Raw genomic sequence first — 18,184 nt, forward strand, 5'->3', positions numbered from 1 at the left:
AAAACCTCCATGTAAAATCTTTTACTTCACTGATCATCTACTCCTGAAACTCTTTTCTGCAAGACAAGACAGGAACCCCAAAACACTGCATCTCAGCTGGCAGAGGTGGTTTGGGAGAAAAAGACCCTTCTCTCTCCTCCCCGCCTTACCTAAGCCACCACTGGGGCCCACTGACATCAGATAGAGAGAGAATGGCAGATTCCCTTCTTGAGACCACTGCCTCTCTCCCCCATTTCACATGTCACTCGGTACCTCACTGGCATCAGTCTGGTCTGGACTAAAAAAGCCTGTTCTGAGCACTCAGACAGCATAGACACTCACTGCCAGTCCCATGAGGCTGCTGTCAGTTGTGCCTGAAATCTACTTATTAACACTGCACAGGGCTGGAGCGATAGCACAGCGGGCAGGGCGTTCGCCTTACAAGCGGCCAACATGGCCGACCCGAGTTCGATTCCTCCGCCCCTCTCGGAGAGCCCGGCAAGCTACCGAGAGTATTCGATATGCCAGACACAGTAACAACAAAGTCTCCAATGGAGACGTTACTGGGCCCGCTCGAGCAAATCGACGATCAACGGGAGGGCCTTTACCTTTACCTAACACTGCACAGCGCAGAAACAGGTCCCCAGTTCTGGGGGAAGTGGACTTTGGCTGGAGTGAAGAATTGCTTTTTGCTTAAAAGTCAGCTCTCTTCTTCGGCACAAGTCACTCAGGTCCTTTGCTTTTTCCCTCACAGTAAAATATTCAGGAGGAGGGAAAACAGGAAGCAAAATAGTTTTGATGTTGGTGGGCCCCATGGGTGACTCATGTGAAATGGGGTGAAGAAAGACGATCACTTTCTCCCGATCCACCTCTGCCACCCTGGACCCAAGGTTACTGTGTTCTAATCTCACCTTGCAGAAAGGAATGTCAGGAGTAGACGAGTAGTGAATTTACACAGTTTTATTTGGAGGTTTGGAAGGGAAGGAGGGATAGAAAATGGGAGAGATAGTGGAGAGTAACATGCTCAAGAGAGAACATGGGCTTCTCCAAGGACAGAGAGAGCCCCTACACACATCCCAGCATTAGAAATGAAAGCATAAAAGTACACATCTCAAGAAAGGAGATGCTGGCAACACATGTGCTTGAGCACCACATGTGCTCAGCCACATGGGTGCAAGCAGCACATGGGCTTGGGCAGCAGATGTGTTAGTCTGGAATGTTCTGAAGTCTTCTCTGGGATGAATCACTAAAGTTAATTGGATTAAGGGAGAGGTCTGAGGGTTTTTAAGGAATTTCTTTCATGGGCTGGAGTGATAGCCCAGTGAGTAAGGCGTTTGCCTTACACAAGGCCTACCCGGCCAACCCAGGATTGATTCCTCCACCCCTCTCAGAGAGCCCGGCAAGCTACCCAGAGTATCTCGCCCACACGGCAAAGCCTGGCAAACTACCCATGACATATTCGATATGCCAAACACAGTAACAAGTCTCACAATGGAGACATTACAAGGATCCAATCTCCTTAGGGTCTGAAGGTTTTATCAGGTCTTGTTTTCTGTATCCACAGGGTGAATCAACCTTAAAACTTTCCTTCCCAGAGATTTTGTTGACCTAAGATTCATTGTTGAGGGCCTTTCCATGTCTATTTGCCTGCATCAGTTTTATTAAAAGATGTTTAAAGAGATGTAAGGAGGGAGGAAGAGAGAGTGGCATGCATTCAAGAGAGAACAAAAGCTTCTTCAGAATGAAAAAATCAAAACAGAGGCTTCCTCTTTCAGGTTGCAAGCGGTGGTATAGTGGGAGGGGAGCCCTAGCTGAATTCAGTGGGCCGGTTTAAGTCTCTGGAAAAGGAATCCAATTAAAATAGAGAGTGAGATGGCTGAACACAGGGAAAGCTCACGGGTCTGGACAGACAGCAGACGAAGGCAGGGCTAGAATGACAGAAAATGACAAGGTGCTGAGCACAAGAGCCTCATTCACAAGTACCACAGCCATCACTAGAGACTGATAGATTTGAGAACCCTGTCTGGAGCAGACAGAGGGAAAGAGACAATAAAGTGAAGGGAATAGGAGAAGTTTATGCACTTGTGGAAGGAAAGCTACAAACCTCTGATGAGGCTGGGATAGAGCCATGCCCTGAGGCTTTTAAGTTGTCTGGGAGTTGGAAGTGGAGAGAAGGGAACAATGACTAGTGGGAGCAGTATGCTTGGTCTGGCCTGTTATCTGTAGGGATGGATGTGAGGAAGGATGGAATGTGGCCTGGTAGCTTCCTCTCCTAAAGTCCTATCTTCTGCTCTGGGGGCAGGGTGACCTTTGCTTTCTGGGAATGTCACTGTTTCATCTGCCAGTCACCATTCATCATACCACATTTGCCATTTGGTTCAATCCAATCTTCAGAGACTAGCAAAGCCAGGAAGACGGGAACTGCTGAGGTATAGTTAACAGAGGCCCAAGGAGGATCTGGAACAATGGCACAATGGGTAGGGCATTTGCCTTGCACACAGCCAAATCAGGCTCGATTTCCAGCATCCCATATGGCCCCCCTAGTACCTCCAGGAGTAATTCCTGAGTGCATGAGCCAGGAGTAACCCCTGTACATCTCCGGGTGTGACCCAAAAAGCAAAAAAAAAAAAAGAAAAAAAAAGAGGCCCAAGGAGCCCAAAGATAGATACAGAGCACAGGGATCTCAAGCCATGACTGGAGACTGTGGAAAGATGTGGAAAGATGAGGCACCGGGGAACCATTGTGGCACTGTCCAAGCGAAGCCCAGCAACAAGACTTCAGACTAGGCCAGTGTGCACAGGATAGAGAACAGCGGAGAGACTGTGAGTGCCAAGGGCTCTTCTCACCCCAGGGAGGCTGAGGACCCAGCTGCCTAGACTCCACTCCCTGTCCACTGCCTCGTCAGGACAGACTGAACCTGAAGGAATTGCCATACAGGATGGGAACTAACTGCTGCCAGCTGTAATTTTTGAGAACAAGAAGTCACAGGAAGGACTATCAGCTTGATTTGTTTCTGTACACAGGCTAAATGCCTAGATTCTGGGAAGGGTATCTGGGTGTGAAATGGGGCGTAAGGTATAAATTGACTCTAGCAAATGTCTGAGGCTCCAGGTCTCTTGGACTTGCAAGCCCGCAGTGCTGTACCTTGTGTGAATGAGAATAAATCTGTCTTATCTTTAACTCTCCCAGTGTCTGTCACTTTTTTGTGCCTCCAGTTCTGCGAGACACCCACAGGCCTTCCTAACCAAGACCAGACCAGGCCATCACACACTGGAGGTGAGTAGATGGTGAGGGGTGGGTCTTAGGAAGTCATACACAGGACAGGGCGTCATGCAGCAGAATGAATGATGTAGTACATGGGTGAAAATAAAACCAGTTTTGAAAGACAGTCTTTCACATAATCCTTAAGAATACACCAGCACAGGAGAATGCATTTTTTTTGCTAACAAACCCACGTTCAGGCGATCACAAATCAAGAGATAAAAAAGCATTCATGTGAAATGAAGAGTTGTATTCAAATGCTAGGATGTACAATAAAATACACTTTGAACAATTAAAATTCCCTGAGAAAATTCCATTAAAACAAAGTGAAAGTTTAGGCTTTGAGGGAAAAATGTGAACTGAGGGCAAACATGCTTTGTGTCAAGGAAAGTTCTCCTCTGCTTTCTGGCTCAGTTTTCGTAATAACCTCCAATTCAGTAACAAATTCATAATTTAGTAATAAAGTCAAGTTTAGTAATAAATTCAAATTTTGTGATGAATCTATAATTTATTAATAAATTAAAATTCAGTAATGAATCTATAATTTAGCAATAGAGTCAAATTTAGCAATGAATTCAAATTTGGTAATGAATTCATAATTTGGTAATGAATTTATAATTTAGTAATAAATTCAACTTCAGTAAGAAATTCATAACTTAGTAATAAAGTCAAAATTCATAATTTAGTAATAAATTCAAATTTAGCAATAAATTCATAATTTAGTAATAAAGTCAAATTTAGTAATAAATTCAATTTCGGTAATGAATTCATAATTTAGTAATAACTTCAAATTTAGCAATAAATCCATAATTTAGTAATAAAGTCAAATTTAGTAATGAATTCAAATTTAATAATAAATTCTAATTTGGTAATGAGCTCAAATTTAGTAATAAATCCTAATTTAGTAATAATTCTTAATTTAGTAATAAATTCATGATTTGGTAATGAATTCAAATTTAGTAATGATTCATGCTTTAGTAAAATTTATAATTTGGTATAAATTAAAAGTGACTTTATTCTCTCCCTTGCTTCTTTGTTGTTTTAATGGTCTGAAATTATGGGTTAAATAAGATGAAATCACTAGTACAAAGTGCTGACCAGTTCAAATCATGTCTTTTAATTAACAAAAATAGTTCTTTAATCTCCTCAATCCTCCTTAAAATGTGATTTTTTTCTTTTTTCCTTTTTTCTTTTCTTGTGGGGTGTTGAGGGCATACCTGACAATGTTCAGGTGTTATTCCCGGCTCTGAACTCAGGAATTACTCCTAGCAACGCTTGGGGGAACCACTGCTAGGGATTGAACCCAGATTACCCAGGCACATACCCTACCTGCTGTATCATTTCTCTAGCCCCATGAATTTAACATAGGACCAATAAACTGTTCTTGCAAACCAAACCTGAATAAAGTTTGAAAGTTTTCTTAAATTTCTCAAAATAAGAAAGAGTAATTTCATCGGGTCTTCATTTGGATTTGCAGGGTTTTTTTTTAACCTGTTACTAGTTTTAGGGAATATAAAAGAATAATGCTATTAAGACATTTTAATAACGGCAGATAACCTATCTTGTAACCTACAATTTATTAGTGGTGAAAATCTTCTGAAGGATTTTTCCACTGTGGTGCTTCATCAATTACTTTAGCCTTACTTCCTGACATATGTCTTGAACTTAGTGTTATCACAGAGCAGCTGAAGACTGGAAGCTAAATATGAAATGGAAATGGTCAAACATACTCAGAGTTTTTTACAGAGGCAAGGAAGGAGGGAGGGAGGGAGGGAGGGAGGGAGGGAGGGAGGGAGGGAGGGAGGAAAGAAGGGCAGGAGGAAGAGAGGGAGGGAGGAAGGGCCAGAGGAAGGAAGGAAGGAAGGGAGGGAGGGAGGGAAGGAGGAAGGAAGGAAGGAAGGAAGGAAGGAAGGAAGGAAGGAAGGAAGGAAGGAAGGAGGGAGGGAGGGAGGGAGGGAAGGAGGGGTGAGTTTCCAATGAAAAGCACAGGCATGAGGGACTCAAGCCTTCAGTGGCTGAGAACTGTTTCCCTGGCCAGCCCATGGCGATCCACGAACAAAGGACAGGGGAATGGAGAGACAATCTGGGCCCCAGGCTTGTCAGTAGGGAGTTTATTTCTTTCTCTTCCCCTGCATAGTTCAATCTCTTTCTTACAGCACAATCTTAATCATAGTTTTGGTCGTAGTCTCAATCATCATAGTTCACTCATCCTTATTCTAGAACTCTCTTAGTTCTCCTCTAGTCCTTCTCTTTCTAGTCCTCTTCTGGTCTTTATAGTTGTCACCTTTCTAGTCCTTATCATAGTCCTAGTCTTCCTCAACCTCTAGTTCTCCCCTTTCCCCTTACAGCATAGTTGTATAAAAATCATAAAGGATGGGGGTTCACATAGATGGGGCTGAACACTGTCATAACAACAAACAGAGGTAAAGCCACTCCTCAGGGGAAGTTCTAGGAGATTAACTGAAGGACAAAATCTCATCTGAGGGTTCAGCAGTCCAGATTACTAGAAGATTAGCTCAAGGGTGGGATTTCATCCAGGGTGTATTGCTACCTCCTTTCCTCAGCTAGTAATTCATTTAAACAATCATAGTAAATTTACTTATAATATTTCTAGTCATTTTTATGAACACAGTAAGAGATATATTAAGCTTAAAGTTTGGCTCTTCCTAGGTACATCTTGCTATATATCTCAGACTACAGTTCTCAGGCCAGGTTTCTCTTTCTGGCTGGAGCGATAGCACAGCGGGTAGGGCGTTCGCCTTACAAGCGGCCAACATGGCCGACCCGAGTTCGATTCCTCCGCCCCTCTTGGAGAGCCCGGCAAGCTACCGAGAGTATTCGATATGCCAGACACAGTAACAACAAAGTCTCCAATGGAGACGTTACTGGGCCCGCTCGAGCAAATCGACGATCAACAGGAGGGCCTTTACCTTTACCTTTACCTTTTACCTTTTAACCCCAGCAGGGTTCTTATTCAGTTACTTCTTTTTGGGTCATGACAGAGTTTGTTCCATGACCATGCTCTTAACTTATTATACTTGCTTAGCTCATTGATACCAGGGTAACTTACAGCTTGCCTTAGGTCTATCCAGTCCCTTCATCGGGACCTTCCTTTTGTAGGTGTTAGAAAATAAGGGCAACTGAGACGTAAGTCAGGTAAATATGATAGATGCCCAGGAGTAAATATTATTTGGAGTCAATTAACTCTCATATTACAAAAGCATAGCGTGAACTGTCTTCTTGTGTCTATACAAAAAGGACATTGCTAAATAAACCATGCAAATGACATAAAGGAAAGATAAAATAAATATAAGATTATTAGTGCTTGATGGAATTGGTGTGCCTCAGTCACTGTTTTGGGAGCAACTCAATAAACCTAAGCTGCCTTCTGGAGGAGCAAGAACTACCCAATGTTATCCAACAGGGAAGAAGGCAACCAAAGCAAGGAGGAGGTTTGTAAGAGTGAAAAATTATGTGAGGAAGGACATTCTTTATATATATATATATATATATATATATATATATATATTTCTAACTATGGAACTGAGTGGGCTGGAGTGATAGCACAGCAGGTAGGGCATTCGCCTTACAAGCGGCCAACATGGCCGACCCGAGTTCGATTCCTCTGCCCCTCTCGGAGAGCCCGGCAAGCTACCGAGAGTATTTGATATGCCAGACACAGTAACAACAAAGTCTCCAATGGAGACGTTACTGGGCCCGCTCGAGCAAATCGACGATCAACGGGAGGGCCTTTACCTTTACCTTTTACCTTATGGAACTGAGTAAGTATTTTTTTGATTTTTCAATAAGACTACAAGTTTCCATTGTGCCATCTCAGTCCATCTAAAGTTGATGTTAAGACAGAGGTAGAAAGAATATCAAGGTGGCTATAGTGTGGTCATTTGTGTTACAAGACCCAGCCTCATGACATTCCTTCCTCATGACACACTTTCAGGGAAATCTCCTAATTTTACCCTGCCTGTTTTCTCCTCTTCCTAGTTATCTCCATCTTCTCTTAAAAGGAGGCTACAAAGCTGTTGGAGATAAGGGTAATGAATTTCTGGTGACTTCCTCCAGCTGACAACAGGTATCAAAGTTGACTTACAGGTTGAGCCCCTTCCTAAGGGCGCTATGCAGGAATCTTCTTTGGAAATAAAAGATGGGACCTACAGTGCAATGAGTACCAGTAGTGTAAAGGACTCTGAATAGAGATAATTTTTACTAAGATACCTCTGGTCCCCAACTTCTTTATTAAATATTAAGCGACTAGAGCCAGAAGAGAGTAATTTCTACGATTAGCAAAACAAAACATCTATGCATAAAAAAGAGTACAAATTTTTACAAGTGAAATTCATTATTGTTTTTAATGCAGTCAAGTAATAATTAGCTTATAGGTATAGAAGCCTTCATATCATGAACCTTAAATTGGAAAAGACCTCACAGTTTTTGGACATTTCTTGTTCTCATTCTTTAGTTTTATTTAAATTTTAATCCTGTTTTTTTTAATTCTTTTTAATGTAGGAGTACTGCTATTTATTCAGCCACTGATTAGCTGATTGAATTGGGCATGAACTCCACCTTGATCACTTGATCACTTGACTTCCTGTTAATCTTCAATTTGCTCAAGCGGGTGCCAGTAACGTCTCCATTTGTCCCTGTCGCATGCTAGTATAGCCCAATGGCATCTGTTCGCTCTAGAAACATGAAGAGCCTCAAACCGATCGTTCATGATCTTGATGAAGAAGTCTGACCATCTGGTAGGTGGGCGGCCACGCGGTCTTTTGACATCCCGTGGAATCCAGTCAGTAACAGCTCTAGTCCAGCGGTCGTCTTTAAATCTCATTACGTGACCAGCCCAACTGATTTTTGACACCTTGGCAAACGAGACAGCATCCCTGATTCTTGATCATCGACGGATGTCAGAACTCCGGATTCTTTCTCTCATTTGAGTGAAACGTGATATTCCAAGCATAGCTCATTCAATTCCTCTTTGGGAGACCCGAAGCATCGAAGAAATAGCTAAGAACTCCACCTTACTTTTTTTTTTATTTTTTATAATTTTTATTTATTGAATCACCGTGAGAGCAGTTACAAAGCTTTCGGGTCTAAGTCTTAGTCATGCAATGAAACACCCGTACCTTCACCAGTGCCCATTCTCCACCACCAACAACCCCAGTATACTCCCATCCCACACCCTCTCCCCACCTGTGGGGTAGATGATTTCCACATTACACTCTCTCTACTTTGATCACATTCAATATTTTGACATCAGACCCACCATTATTATTTGAGATTTTACCAGAAACTCAGATCTGCTGAAAAGGCAACCGTAGACAACTTGTTTTCTATTGCTGGTTATGAATAATATATGATATCGTGTGGCTGCAGTAGTGGCCACGTGATTTTGAAATTCTGAAATTTTAACACTTAAATCTGGAGGGATTTCTGCCAAAACCTGCTGGGTTCCGAGATTTGCTCCTGAGTATCTGGGATCATAGGCATTAAGCAGCTTGATCAGGAGCCAGAAAGGCCGTTCATGGGCGGCAACTAGGGGTCTTGTTGGGATGAGGAGGAAAGGGCCGGCTTCAACCCCATCCCATGAGGCCCCACGTGTCTTGTCACTGAGGGCCCAAACCTGATTGTCCAGTGGCCTGTGGAGGATGACGGCCACTGAGCCGCCAGGGGAATGCAGGTGGAGGGACAACACCCTTTCTCCCCTGGGGTGGCCTGGCAACAGTAACCTACTGCGGAGTTCAGATGCATTTCTGCCAAAAGCCTCTGGGTTTCAAGATTGGTTTCTGAGTCTCTGGGATCATGGCTGTTAAGCAGCTTGATCAGGAGCCAGAGAGGCCATTCATGGGCGATGACTTGGGGTCTCTTTGGGGTGGGGAGGACAGGACCGGCTCCACCCCCATCCCATGAGGCCCTGCATGTCTCGTCACTGCGGGCCCAAGCCTGACTGTCCAGTGACCTCTGGAGGATGACGGCCACCGAGCCGCCAAGGGGGAGCAGGCGGAGTGACAACACCCTTTCCCCCCTGGGGTGGCCCGGCGACAGTAACCTACTGTGGGGTCCGGGCACATTTCTGCCAAAAGCTGCTGGATTTCGAGATTTGTTTCTGAGTCTCTGGTATCATGGCCGTTAATTAGCTTGATCAGGAGCCAGAGAGGCCTTTCGTGGGCGATGACTTAAGGTCTCGTTGGGGTACAGAGGACAGGACTGGCTCCACCCCCATCCCATGAGGCCCTGTGTGTCTCATTACTGCGGGCCCAAACCTGACTGTCCAGTGTCCTCTGGAGGATGGCAGCCACCGGGCTGCCAGGGGGAACAGGCCAAGGCACGAAACCTATTCCCACCTGGATTGGCCCAGCATCGGTAGCCTACTGCAGGTACCTGACACATTTCTGCCAAAAGCCGCTGGGTTTCGAGATTTGTTTCTGAGTCTTTGGGATCATGGCCATTAAGCAGCTCAATCAGGAACCAGAGAGGCCATGTCTCCAATTATATAGCTGAGCCGGAGGTGATTTGTGGGTGTGTTTCCCATATACCTAACTTTTGGCTGTTTACTTTCTTGGTACACTTTGTCCCAAGTTTTTGGGGTCTGGCCAAAGGCACAGCAGCAATTTTGGGGTATCTAGACGTCTGAAGGCACCATCAGGCTGCTGATCCACTTGCCTCACAGATACAGATTGACCTGCTGGCAGCACCATACCCCTTAATCCTGGTTTAAAGATAAAAAATAAATCAATTTTTAGGCCAATACATAGAGAAGGGGGGATTCAGTATGTGGGCCTCAGAGTTCTTTTTTGTTTTTATCTTTGTGCCACACCAGCTGTGTTCGAAGCTTACTCCTGGCTCTGCACTAAGGGATGGTTCCTGGATAATACCCATTGATAGGAATCAGCGCCTAAAAACTCAAGTGTGCAAAGCATGTTAGCTATCACTAGCATGCCTTTATTTTCTTGTTGTCTTTGAAAATTATTTGACTATACCAAAGTCTTCTGAATATTATGAAATCAAGTTTAAAAAAGAAAAAGGAACAGGATTAAAAAGAAATGGGAGCTCTCTTGTCACCTGCTCTGATGGGAGTATGAGGAAGCAAGGAGAAGATGAATCTTATCTATAAGATAAGATTATAAGATCATTAACCTTATAAGGTTTTGGACTTCAAGACCTTGTTCCCTCTTCAATAATAAAGATGTGTCCACATTCCTTTGTTTATTAGAAAGGAGCTATTTTTCCTATTAGAAAACATAGTTAATGTAGGAATGGACAGCACAGAGTTCATTTTATCCACAATTGCAAACAAACCATCTTTTCAGGACAATTTTTCAGTTCTCTAGTGCTTTTTAAATCTACTCTACTGTTGCTAGCCCCAGTGGGCCAGTTTTGGTCTCTTCATATAATTATAAAGAAAGAACTTTTACACAGAGTGCATAAATAAATTGTGCTAGAAACCCATAATTTGTCCTAATCCGAATTTTTCTTGAGGAGGTTTATGATGACAAATTTTCTGTCACTCTGAATCATGGTGCTAACATGCTTGGTCAAATATTGATATTTCTGGGGCTGGAGCGATAGCATAGCGGGTAGAGCATTTACCTTACACGCAGCCAACATGGCCAACCCGGGTTCGATTCCCAGCATCCCATATTGTCCCCCAAGCACCACCAGGAGTAATTCCTGAGTGCATGAGCCAGGAGTAACCCCTGAGCATCGCCGGGTGTCACCCAAAAAGAAAAAAAATTGATGTTGCTGTGAGGCTTTTTGTGGATAAAAGGATTAGGGCTACTTTCAGATTGACTTCTTGCTCAGGAGCTGTTCCTGGAGGTGGTCTGTGAAAAACAGTGTCAGGGGTATAATACAAAGCCTCCATATGCAAAGCAAACCACGAGTTTTGGGAACTATCTATCTAGCCCTCAAATTAAATTTATTTTCTTTTTAAATTATAATTTAGGAAAAATGGTTTCAATTTGAAGTATAGAGTTTCTGTACCACCAAAGTGCTCAGAAGCCACCATCTCTGTCACTACAACATCTAGTTGGCCCACTTACTGCACTCCAACAACAGTCTACCCTCCCAGACTTGTCAATCTAAGCTATTTTAATGAAGGAATAAATAATACTGACAAACTTTAGCTAGAGTCATGACAAAATATTGATTTGAGCATTTTGATGAGTTCTGCATTTTCAATATTGTAAAATAAATTTTACCTCAATTGATGTCCTATTTAATACTATTTAACACAGATAGGCAGATATTAAAATTTTATATCAATTTTAATTTACTGTTGCCATATACAAAACATTTATTAAGAAATTGTGTTCATTCTACCTTTGGTGTTTTAATTATAATAAAAACATTTACAAAAAATCATTATGATTTTTTTTTTTGGTTTTGGTTCTGGTCTTTTTTTTTCTTCTTCTTTTTTTATTGAATCACCATAAGGTACAGTTACAAAGCTTTCATGTTTGAGTTTCATCATACAATGATCGAACACCCATCCCTCCATCAGTGAATATTTTCCACCACAGGTGTCCCCAGTATCCCTCCCATGCCTCATTCTGCCTCTGACAGACAACTTGCCCCATATTCTCTCTCTACTTTTGGGCATTATGGTTTGCAATACACTATGATATTTTAAATAGTGACTAGTAATACTAGTAACTAAATTTGAGATTGTTAAAACTCCTTTCACATTCTTTGTTCGAATCTTTTATTTGTTCTATGTCTCTAGGATCAAATTAATGTCCCTCTATGGACTCAAAAGTTTTTCAGTTTTTCTAACTGAATGCTATATATTATTACAATTTATTGATTTTTTTAAAAATGTGTTTTAAAGATTTTATTGATTTTGATTTTTATTAGTCACCAAGGATTACAAAGTTATATATGATTGAGTTTCAGGCATACAATGTTATACAATGTTTAAACTTGCATCCCTTCCCGAGTGTCCACTTCCTTCCACCATGGATCCTGCTTCCCTCCAATTCACCAGCCTGTCTCTATTTTAAATTGTTTTTTAGTTGTTTGAATGAAGTTAGGTAGATGCTTTGGTAGAACTTTGAATAAGATCAATGTGAACATTGTACTCCCACACTCAAGAAAATTTTGTTAGAGAACATGAGATCAAGAAAAAAGAGCTTTCTATAGCTACTGAGTTTCATTCTCAAATCTTTTACTCAACCCTCCTGGGGAAAAGAAATTTAATTTTTTTTAAATCTTAGACTTTTCAAATCCCATCTTCATAGGAGGCATTTTAAACAATATGTTACTTTGGTCTTCCCTCCAACAATTTACTATAACTTTGTCTTCAAAACAGTTTTATTTTTTCTAGATTTTTCAACTTCTTTAAAATAACGTTTTTTATATTCCATACAGTATACTTATAGGAATGCCTAATATTGTTGTCTTTCAATATGATACTGATTTTAATATATTAATATTTAATTCAAGAATGATTTTTATTATATTGCTCTACTCTTTAAAATAGATATTGCACTTCAAAAAGTGTTTATGATATTGTTATTACCCAACTTTCTACTGTAGAAACTTATCATGTTTATTTATTCAGTTTGGGGGTGACACCTGGCAATATTCAAAGTTTTCTTCCTGACTGCTCTCAAGGATCACTCTTAGTTGGGTTCAGGCCATGTGGAGTGCCAACGATAAAAACATAGTCAATTGTGTGCAAGACAAACACCCTGCCCAAAATATTATTTCTCTGGCCTCTTATTTATTAATTTTTTCCCTGCACCCATTGTGTATAGGATTTACTCCCTGCTCTGTGCTTAGGGATTATTCCTAGTAGTGTTCAGGATGGTGCTGGAAATAAAGTCCATGATGGCTGGATAAGACACTTTATTTATTTCACTATTTCTTTAGTCTCTTTTAAATTTTTTTTTTGCTTTTGGGGTCACAAACCATGTTCCTCAAGGGTTACTCCTGGCTCTGCACTCAGGAATTACTCTGGATGGTGTTTGGGGGACCATATGGGTTGTCGAAGACCAAATCTGGGTCAGCTGTGTACAAGGCAAATACTCTCCCCTCTGGATTATTGCTCCGACCCTGGCCTCTATTTTTTAAAAAGAGATCACATACATCTGTGCTTTGTAGCTTCAGAGTTAATTCCAGTGCTCATCGGCCAGAAAGTGCACCTAAACATTTGGTGCTCAAGTGCAACTAGGTCCCCACCTAGCCGATGTGGTGGCATTAGGACTCAACTTTTATTCTTGTAAATGGTAAGAATGTGCTCTATCCCTGGACTTGTCTCACCCACCCATTCCTGTTCTATTTTCGTCCAAACTTTTAAGTTTAATCTTTTTGTTTAGTTTAATCTTTAATGTTACTAGGGATGAGGTGGAAGAAGAAACAGAGGTTATTTTTGTCTACTTATTTGTTTTTGCGGTGCTAGAGATAGAACCCAAGACCCCATGAACTGGAAATAATTATTTGACCACTGAACTACAATCCTGACCTATTCTGTGCTATTTTCTTAACCAGAGTTTCAGCTGGTCAAATTTATTTTATTGATTCTGTGATTTACTATTCTGTTTATGATAGTTTCTCATGCACATAATTTCAACAACACACTCATCACATTACTATTTCTATAAACACTTTTTTAAATTAATTAATTAATTTGTTTTACTTTTGGGGCAAAAGACAAATGTACTCAGGGCTTTCTCCTGGCTCTGTTTTCAAAAATTACTCCTAGTAAAGCTCACGGAACCAGATGTGATGCCAAGTATTGAACTGGTGTCAAGTCATGGACCCTACCTGCTGTACTATCTCTTCGAGCCTTAAATGCTTGATTTTAAAATGTCTATTCTTTCAGATTTTTAGACATATTGGTAAAATAAATTAAAGGAAACTATGTTTTTTCATTACTATCCTGAACACACCTTGGAACAACACTCTTATTGTAAGACTAATTATTTAAGAGATGCCCTTTGGTACATGCGACTATTGATTAGGCCTAATCTCTCAAATTATTTATTAACTTCTAGATGTGTTTTTCTATAAAAGAGCTTCAAATTATTTCTGCCAAATATAAAGCTAAAGTTTAAGTCATACTTCCTCAAGGGATATTAACCTATTTCAACATTATTTTAAATATTTATTTACTTAAGTTTATCAAGAATTACTATACTGATGATTTATTAGTGGATTAAATTTATTAACTATATCATTATATTTCAGTATGTAATTTTTTAAGCTTTTTGAAAATTTTATTTTGATGTGAGCTTTGGTATATATATCTGAAAATATGTATATATGCATATATATATATTTCCCTCTGTGATTTGTGCCTGCTATCTGAACCCCCTCAAATGTGGTGTGGTAATTATGGAGAATGGGGAGGGAGTGTCTTCTGATGTGTGCAGGAATATGTTCACTCATATGTGAGGCTTGGACTGAGCATGTGGAAAGTGACCTGGAGTGTGGCCGTAGTTGGATTGTGGAGATCGGCTTACAGGGCTGGATCCCTTGGGCAGGGAGGACTCTCACCTGACCACCCTCTGGGGCACCCCAAATGAAAACAGCCTGGCGTGTAGCCCAGTGGCGTGCTTATGGGAGCCTCATTTTACGCTCCCTTCCGGAAGAAGTAGCTGTGAGTTCTGGAGGCTGGCCAATGAGGAGATTATGTGGCGCCGACAGGAGGTGACTTATGGGTATGCCTCATAAAGACTTTTTGGAAGTCTTTCTATTTCTTCAATTTCTAAAAAAAAAAAAGTTTTTAACAGGATTGGGAGTAGATCTTCTTTAAAGGTTTAGAAGAATTCACTAGTAAAGCCATCTGGGCCAGGGCTTTTGTTTTCTTGGGAGAATTTTGATTACTGTTTCAATTTCCTTGATAGTGATAGGTCTGATCAAGTATTCCAAGTCTTCATGGGTCAGCTTTGGGAGGTTTTAGGAGTCCAGTAATTTATCCATGTCTTTGAGTTTGTTTAGTTTCGTAGCATAAAGATTTTCACAGTAATCTCTGATTATCTTTTGAATTTCTGTGAATTCTGGTGTGATGTCTCCCTTTTTGTTTCTGATTCTGCTCATTAGGGGTCTCTCTTTCTCATTTTTGTGAGTCTTGTTAGTAATTTATCGATCTTATTTTCTCAAAAACACAGCTCTTAGTTTCACTGATCTTTCAGATTGTTTTTTGGGTTCCCATGTCATTAATTTCTGCTCTAAGTTTTATTATTTCTTTCCTCCTGTCTGATTTAGGCTCCTTTTGTTGCTCATTCTCCAAGATCTTAAGCTGTGAAGTTATTTATGTGGGCACACTCTTCCTTCCTGAGGAATGTATTTAGAGCGATAAATTTTCCTCTTAACACTGCTTTTGCTGTGTCCCAAAAGGTAACTCGTGTCTTCATTCTCATTAATTTCCAGGAATCTTTTGATTTCCTCTTTGATTTCCTTCCTAAGCCACTAGTTATTCGGTAGTGAGCTGTTTAATTTCCAGGTGTTTGGTTTGAATTTCTGTTGCTAGGTGTGATTCACTTTGATTTTCAGTGTATCATGGTCTGAAAAGATTGTTGATACCATTTCTATCCTCTTGATTTTATAGAGGTATATTTTGTGGCACAGTGTGTGGTCTATCTTGGAGAATGTCCCATGTGTATTTGAGAAGAATTGAGTATTCAGCTTTTGGGGAATGAAATGCCCTATATGTATCTACCAGATCCCTGTGTTCCATTTCTTCCCTCAGATAAAGTATATACTTGCTGAACTTGAGTCGTGTTGATCTATTGAGAGGTGATAAAGCTGTTTTGAAATATCCAACCATTATTGTGTTGCTATCAATGTCTACAATAAGTCATTTTATTGACTTTGCTGATTCCTCATTAGGTGCATATACATTTAGGAGTGTGAGTTCTACACTGTACAGTGTACAGTGGCCACTCCCGCCTTTTTGAGGGAGTTGTTTGCTTGTAGGATTGCATTACATCTTTTTACTTTGAGTCTATGTTTGCTTTTCCTATTCAGATGTGTTTATTGCAGGTAGCAGAATGTTGGATTAAATTTTTGGATCCATCCTGTTACTCTGTGATTTTCACTTAGTGCATTTAGCCCATTGACGTTGAGAGAGTTTATTGTTATGGGGTTTTGTACCATCTTTCTGTCAAAGTTGGTGTACTTGGGGGGGCCTTGTCTTGTCTTAAAGTAGCCATTTAATTTCTATGACAACCATGGTTTTGAGGCTATGAAGTTTCTGAGTTGTTGTTTGCCTGTGAAGCTGTGTGTTGTTCCTTCTGATATGAATGAGAGTCTAGCTGGGTAAAGTATTCTAGGTGAGGCATTTATTTCATTGAGTTTGTTCACTCTATCCCTTCACTGTCTTCAGGCCCTTAGGGTTTTATCGGATAGGTCTGCTGTGAATCTTAAGGATGCTCCTTTATACGCAATTTCTTTCTTTGATCTTGCTGTTTTCAGAATTCTATCTCTGTCTATGATTTTTGTCATTCTGATCGGGATGTGTGTTGGAGTATTTTAATTTGGATTTCTTTTAGCTGGCACCCTCCAGGATTCCTGAATCTGGTCACATGTACTCTTCAGTTCTGGGAATGTCTTAGCAATGATGTCTTTGACAGTTTCTTCTTCACCAGGGTTTTCTTCCTGTCCCTCTGGGACTCCAATGATTCTTGTGTTATTTCTCTTGGCTTCAACCTGATTTTCTCTTGACATCTGTTTGTTTATTTTCAGGCTCTTTCCATTTGCTGCTGTTGTTTGGAGATGCTCTGAACCTCATCTTGGAGTTCACGAATTCTGTCCTCAGCAGCTGTTACTCTGTTGCTGAGGTCTTCCACTGAGTTCATTTTACCTACCAAGATTTTTAGGTCTGTCATTTCTGCTTGCATTTTTGTTTGCATTTTCCTCACCTCCGCTTTCATATCCTCTTGTTTTATCAACAGTGTGTTTCATTTCTTCTTTGAGTTCCTTATAAGTCCTTAAAAGTTCTGTTTTAAATTCCTTATCTGAGAGGTTATAGAGTTCATTGTTACTGTTAGTTTCTTCTGGACTAGCAACTTCAATCATTAGGCTTGGTGAGTTTTTTCATTGTTTTACCATAGTGACTTTTGCATTTTGGAGTTTCTTTTCTCCTGCTGTTGTGTGTTTTGGTCCCTGCAATTGGGCTATCTTTGTGCATTGCTATGGGTTATTGATAGGTATGTGTGAGACCTGGGTTAAATAGTACCTCAGATGTGGGGTGCAGAGAAAATAAGTTCTTAACACGGACGCCATTGCGTCTGCATGGTTTTGTGGTTAGGGGTTTAAAGGGTATGCCAGATAGGTAGATGGAAAGGCTACGCTAGGGATCCACACATCTGATGGAGGAAGCAGGGTTGGCACTGATGGAGGAAGAGTCATGCTTTTAAAGTGATACAATATAATCTTCAAGCAATTTGAAAGGCCTTTTAGAGCAGATGAGATATTATGAATTGGGATGGAACATTCTTAATTGGTCAAAACTTATGCTTCAGTTACCAGATATTCCTCTTTAGGTTGACACCAGGAATATACATATGTATATATTATCATATATATTATTTATATGTAATTTATCAAGATAAGGCATTGAGATACAAACTAATTCTGTAAAAGGCAACACTTATTTGACCATTGAACATATGGTCATAGGAGGCAAGATGGTGCTGACACCAGTTGAACCCCTCTCACTCTCCTGAACCCTGCTCACCATCTCACTCTGGGTGATGTGCAGCTCAGCACACCAGGCATGGAGTTCTGTGTGTGATCCCTGATGGAGCTCTGCACATGGTTCCTGCTGGACAACACTGGCTGCTTTGCGGGATTGGAACAGAGTGGAGTTGGTGGGGTGAGGAAAGATTGCAGCATCAGTCGAGAGTCACTGCCTCCCCAAGATGGGCCATGTCACAGCACCATTGAGCAGGGAGCAGCAGCAGTGGCCCACGTGGTGACTTGTCCA

General features: G+C 40.9%; 1 protein-coding gene across 1 annotated transcript in view; it reads right to left on the reverse strand.

Moving 5' to 3' along the window:
* LOC130026000 (A disintegrin and metallopeptidase domain 3-like) overlaps positions 1–17,274 on the reverse strand; it is a 110,880-nt gene extending 93,606 nt beyond the window's left edge. The window contains exon 1 of the mRNA XM_056116658.1: positions 17,118–17,274. Coding sequence (XP_055972633.1) covers positions 17,118–17,274 — 157 coding nt within the window. The remainder of the gene's footprint in view (positions 1–17,117) is intronic.
* Positions 17,275–18,184: the final 910 nt, after the last annotated feature.

Source organism: Sorex fumeus, unplaced genomic scaffold (assembly GCF_029834395.1).
Source record: "Sorex fumeus unplaced genomic scaffold, SorFum_2.1 ptg000033l, whole genome shotgun sequence".
Lineage (NCBI taxonomy): Eukaryota > Metazoa > Chordata > Mammalia > Eulipotyphla > Soricidae > Sorex > Sorex fumeus.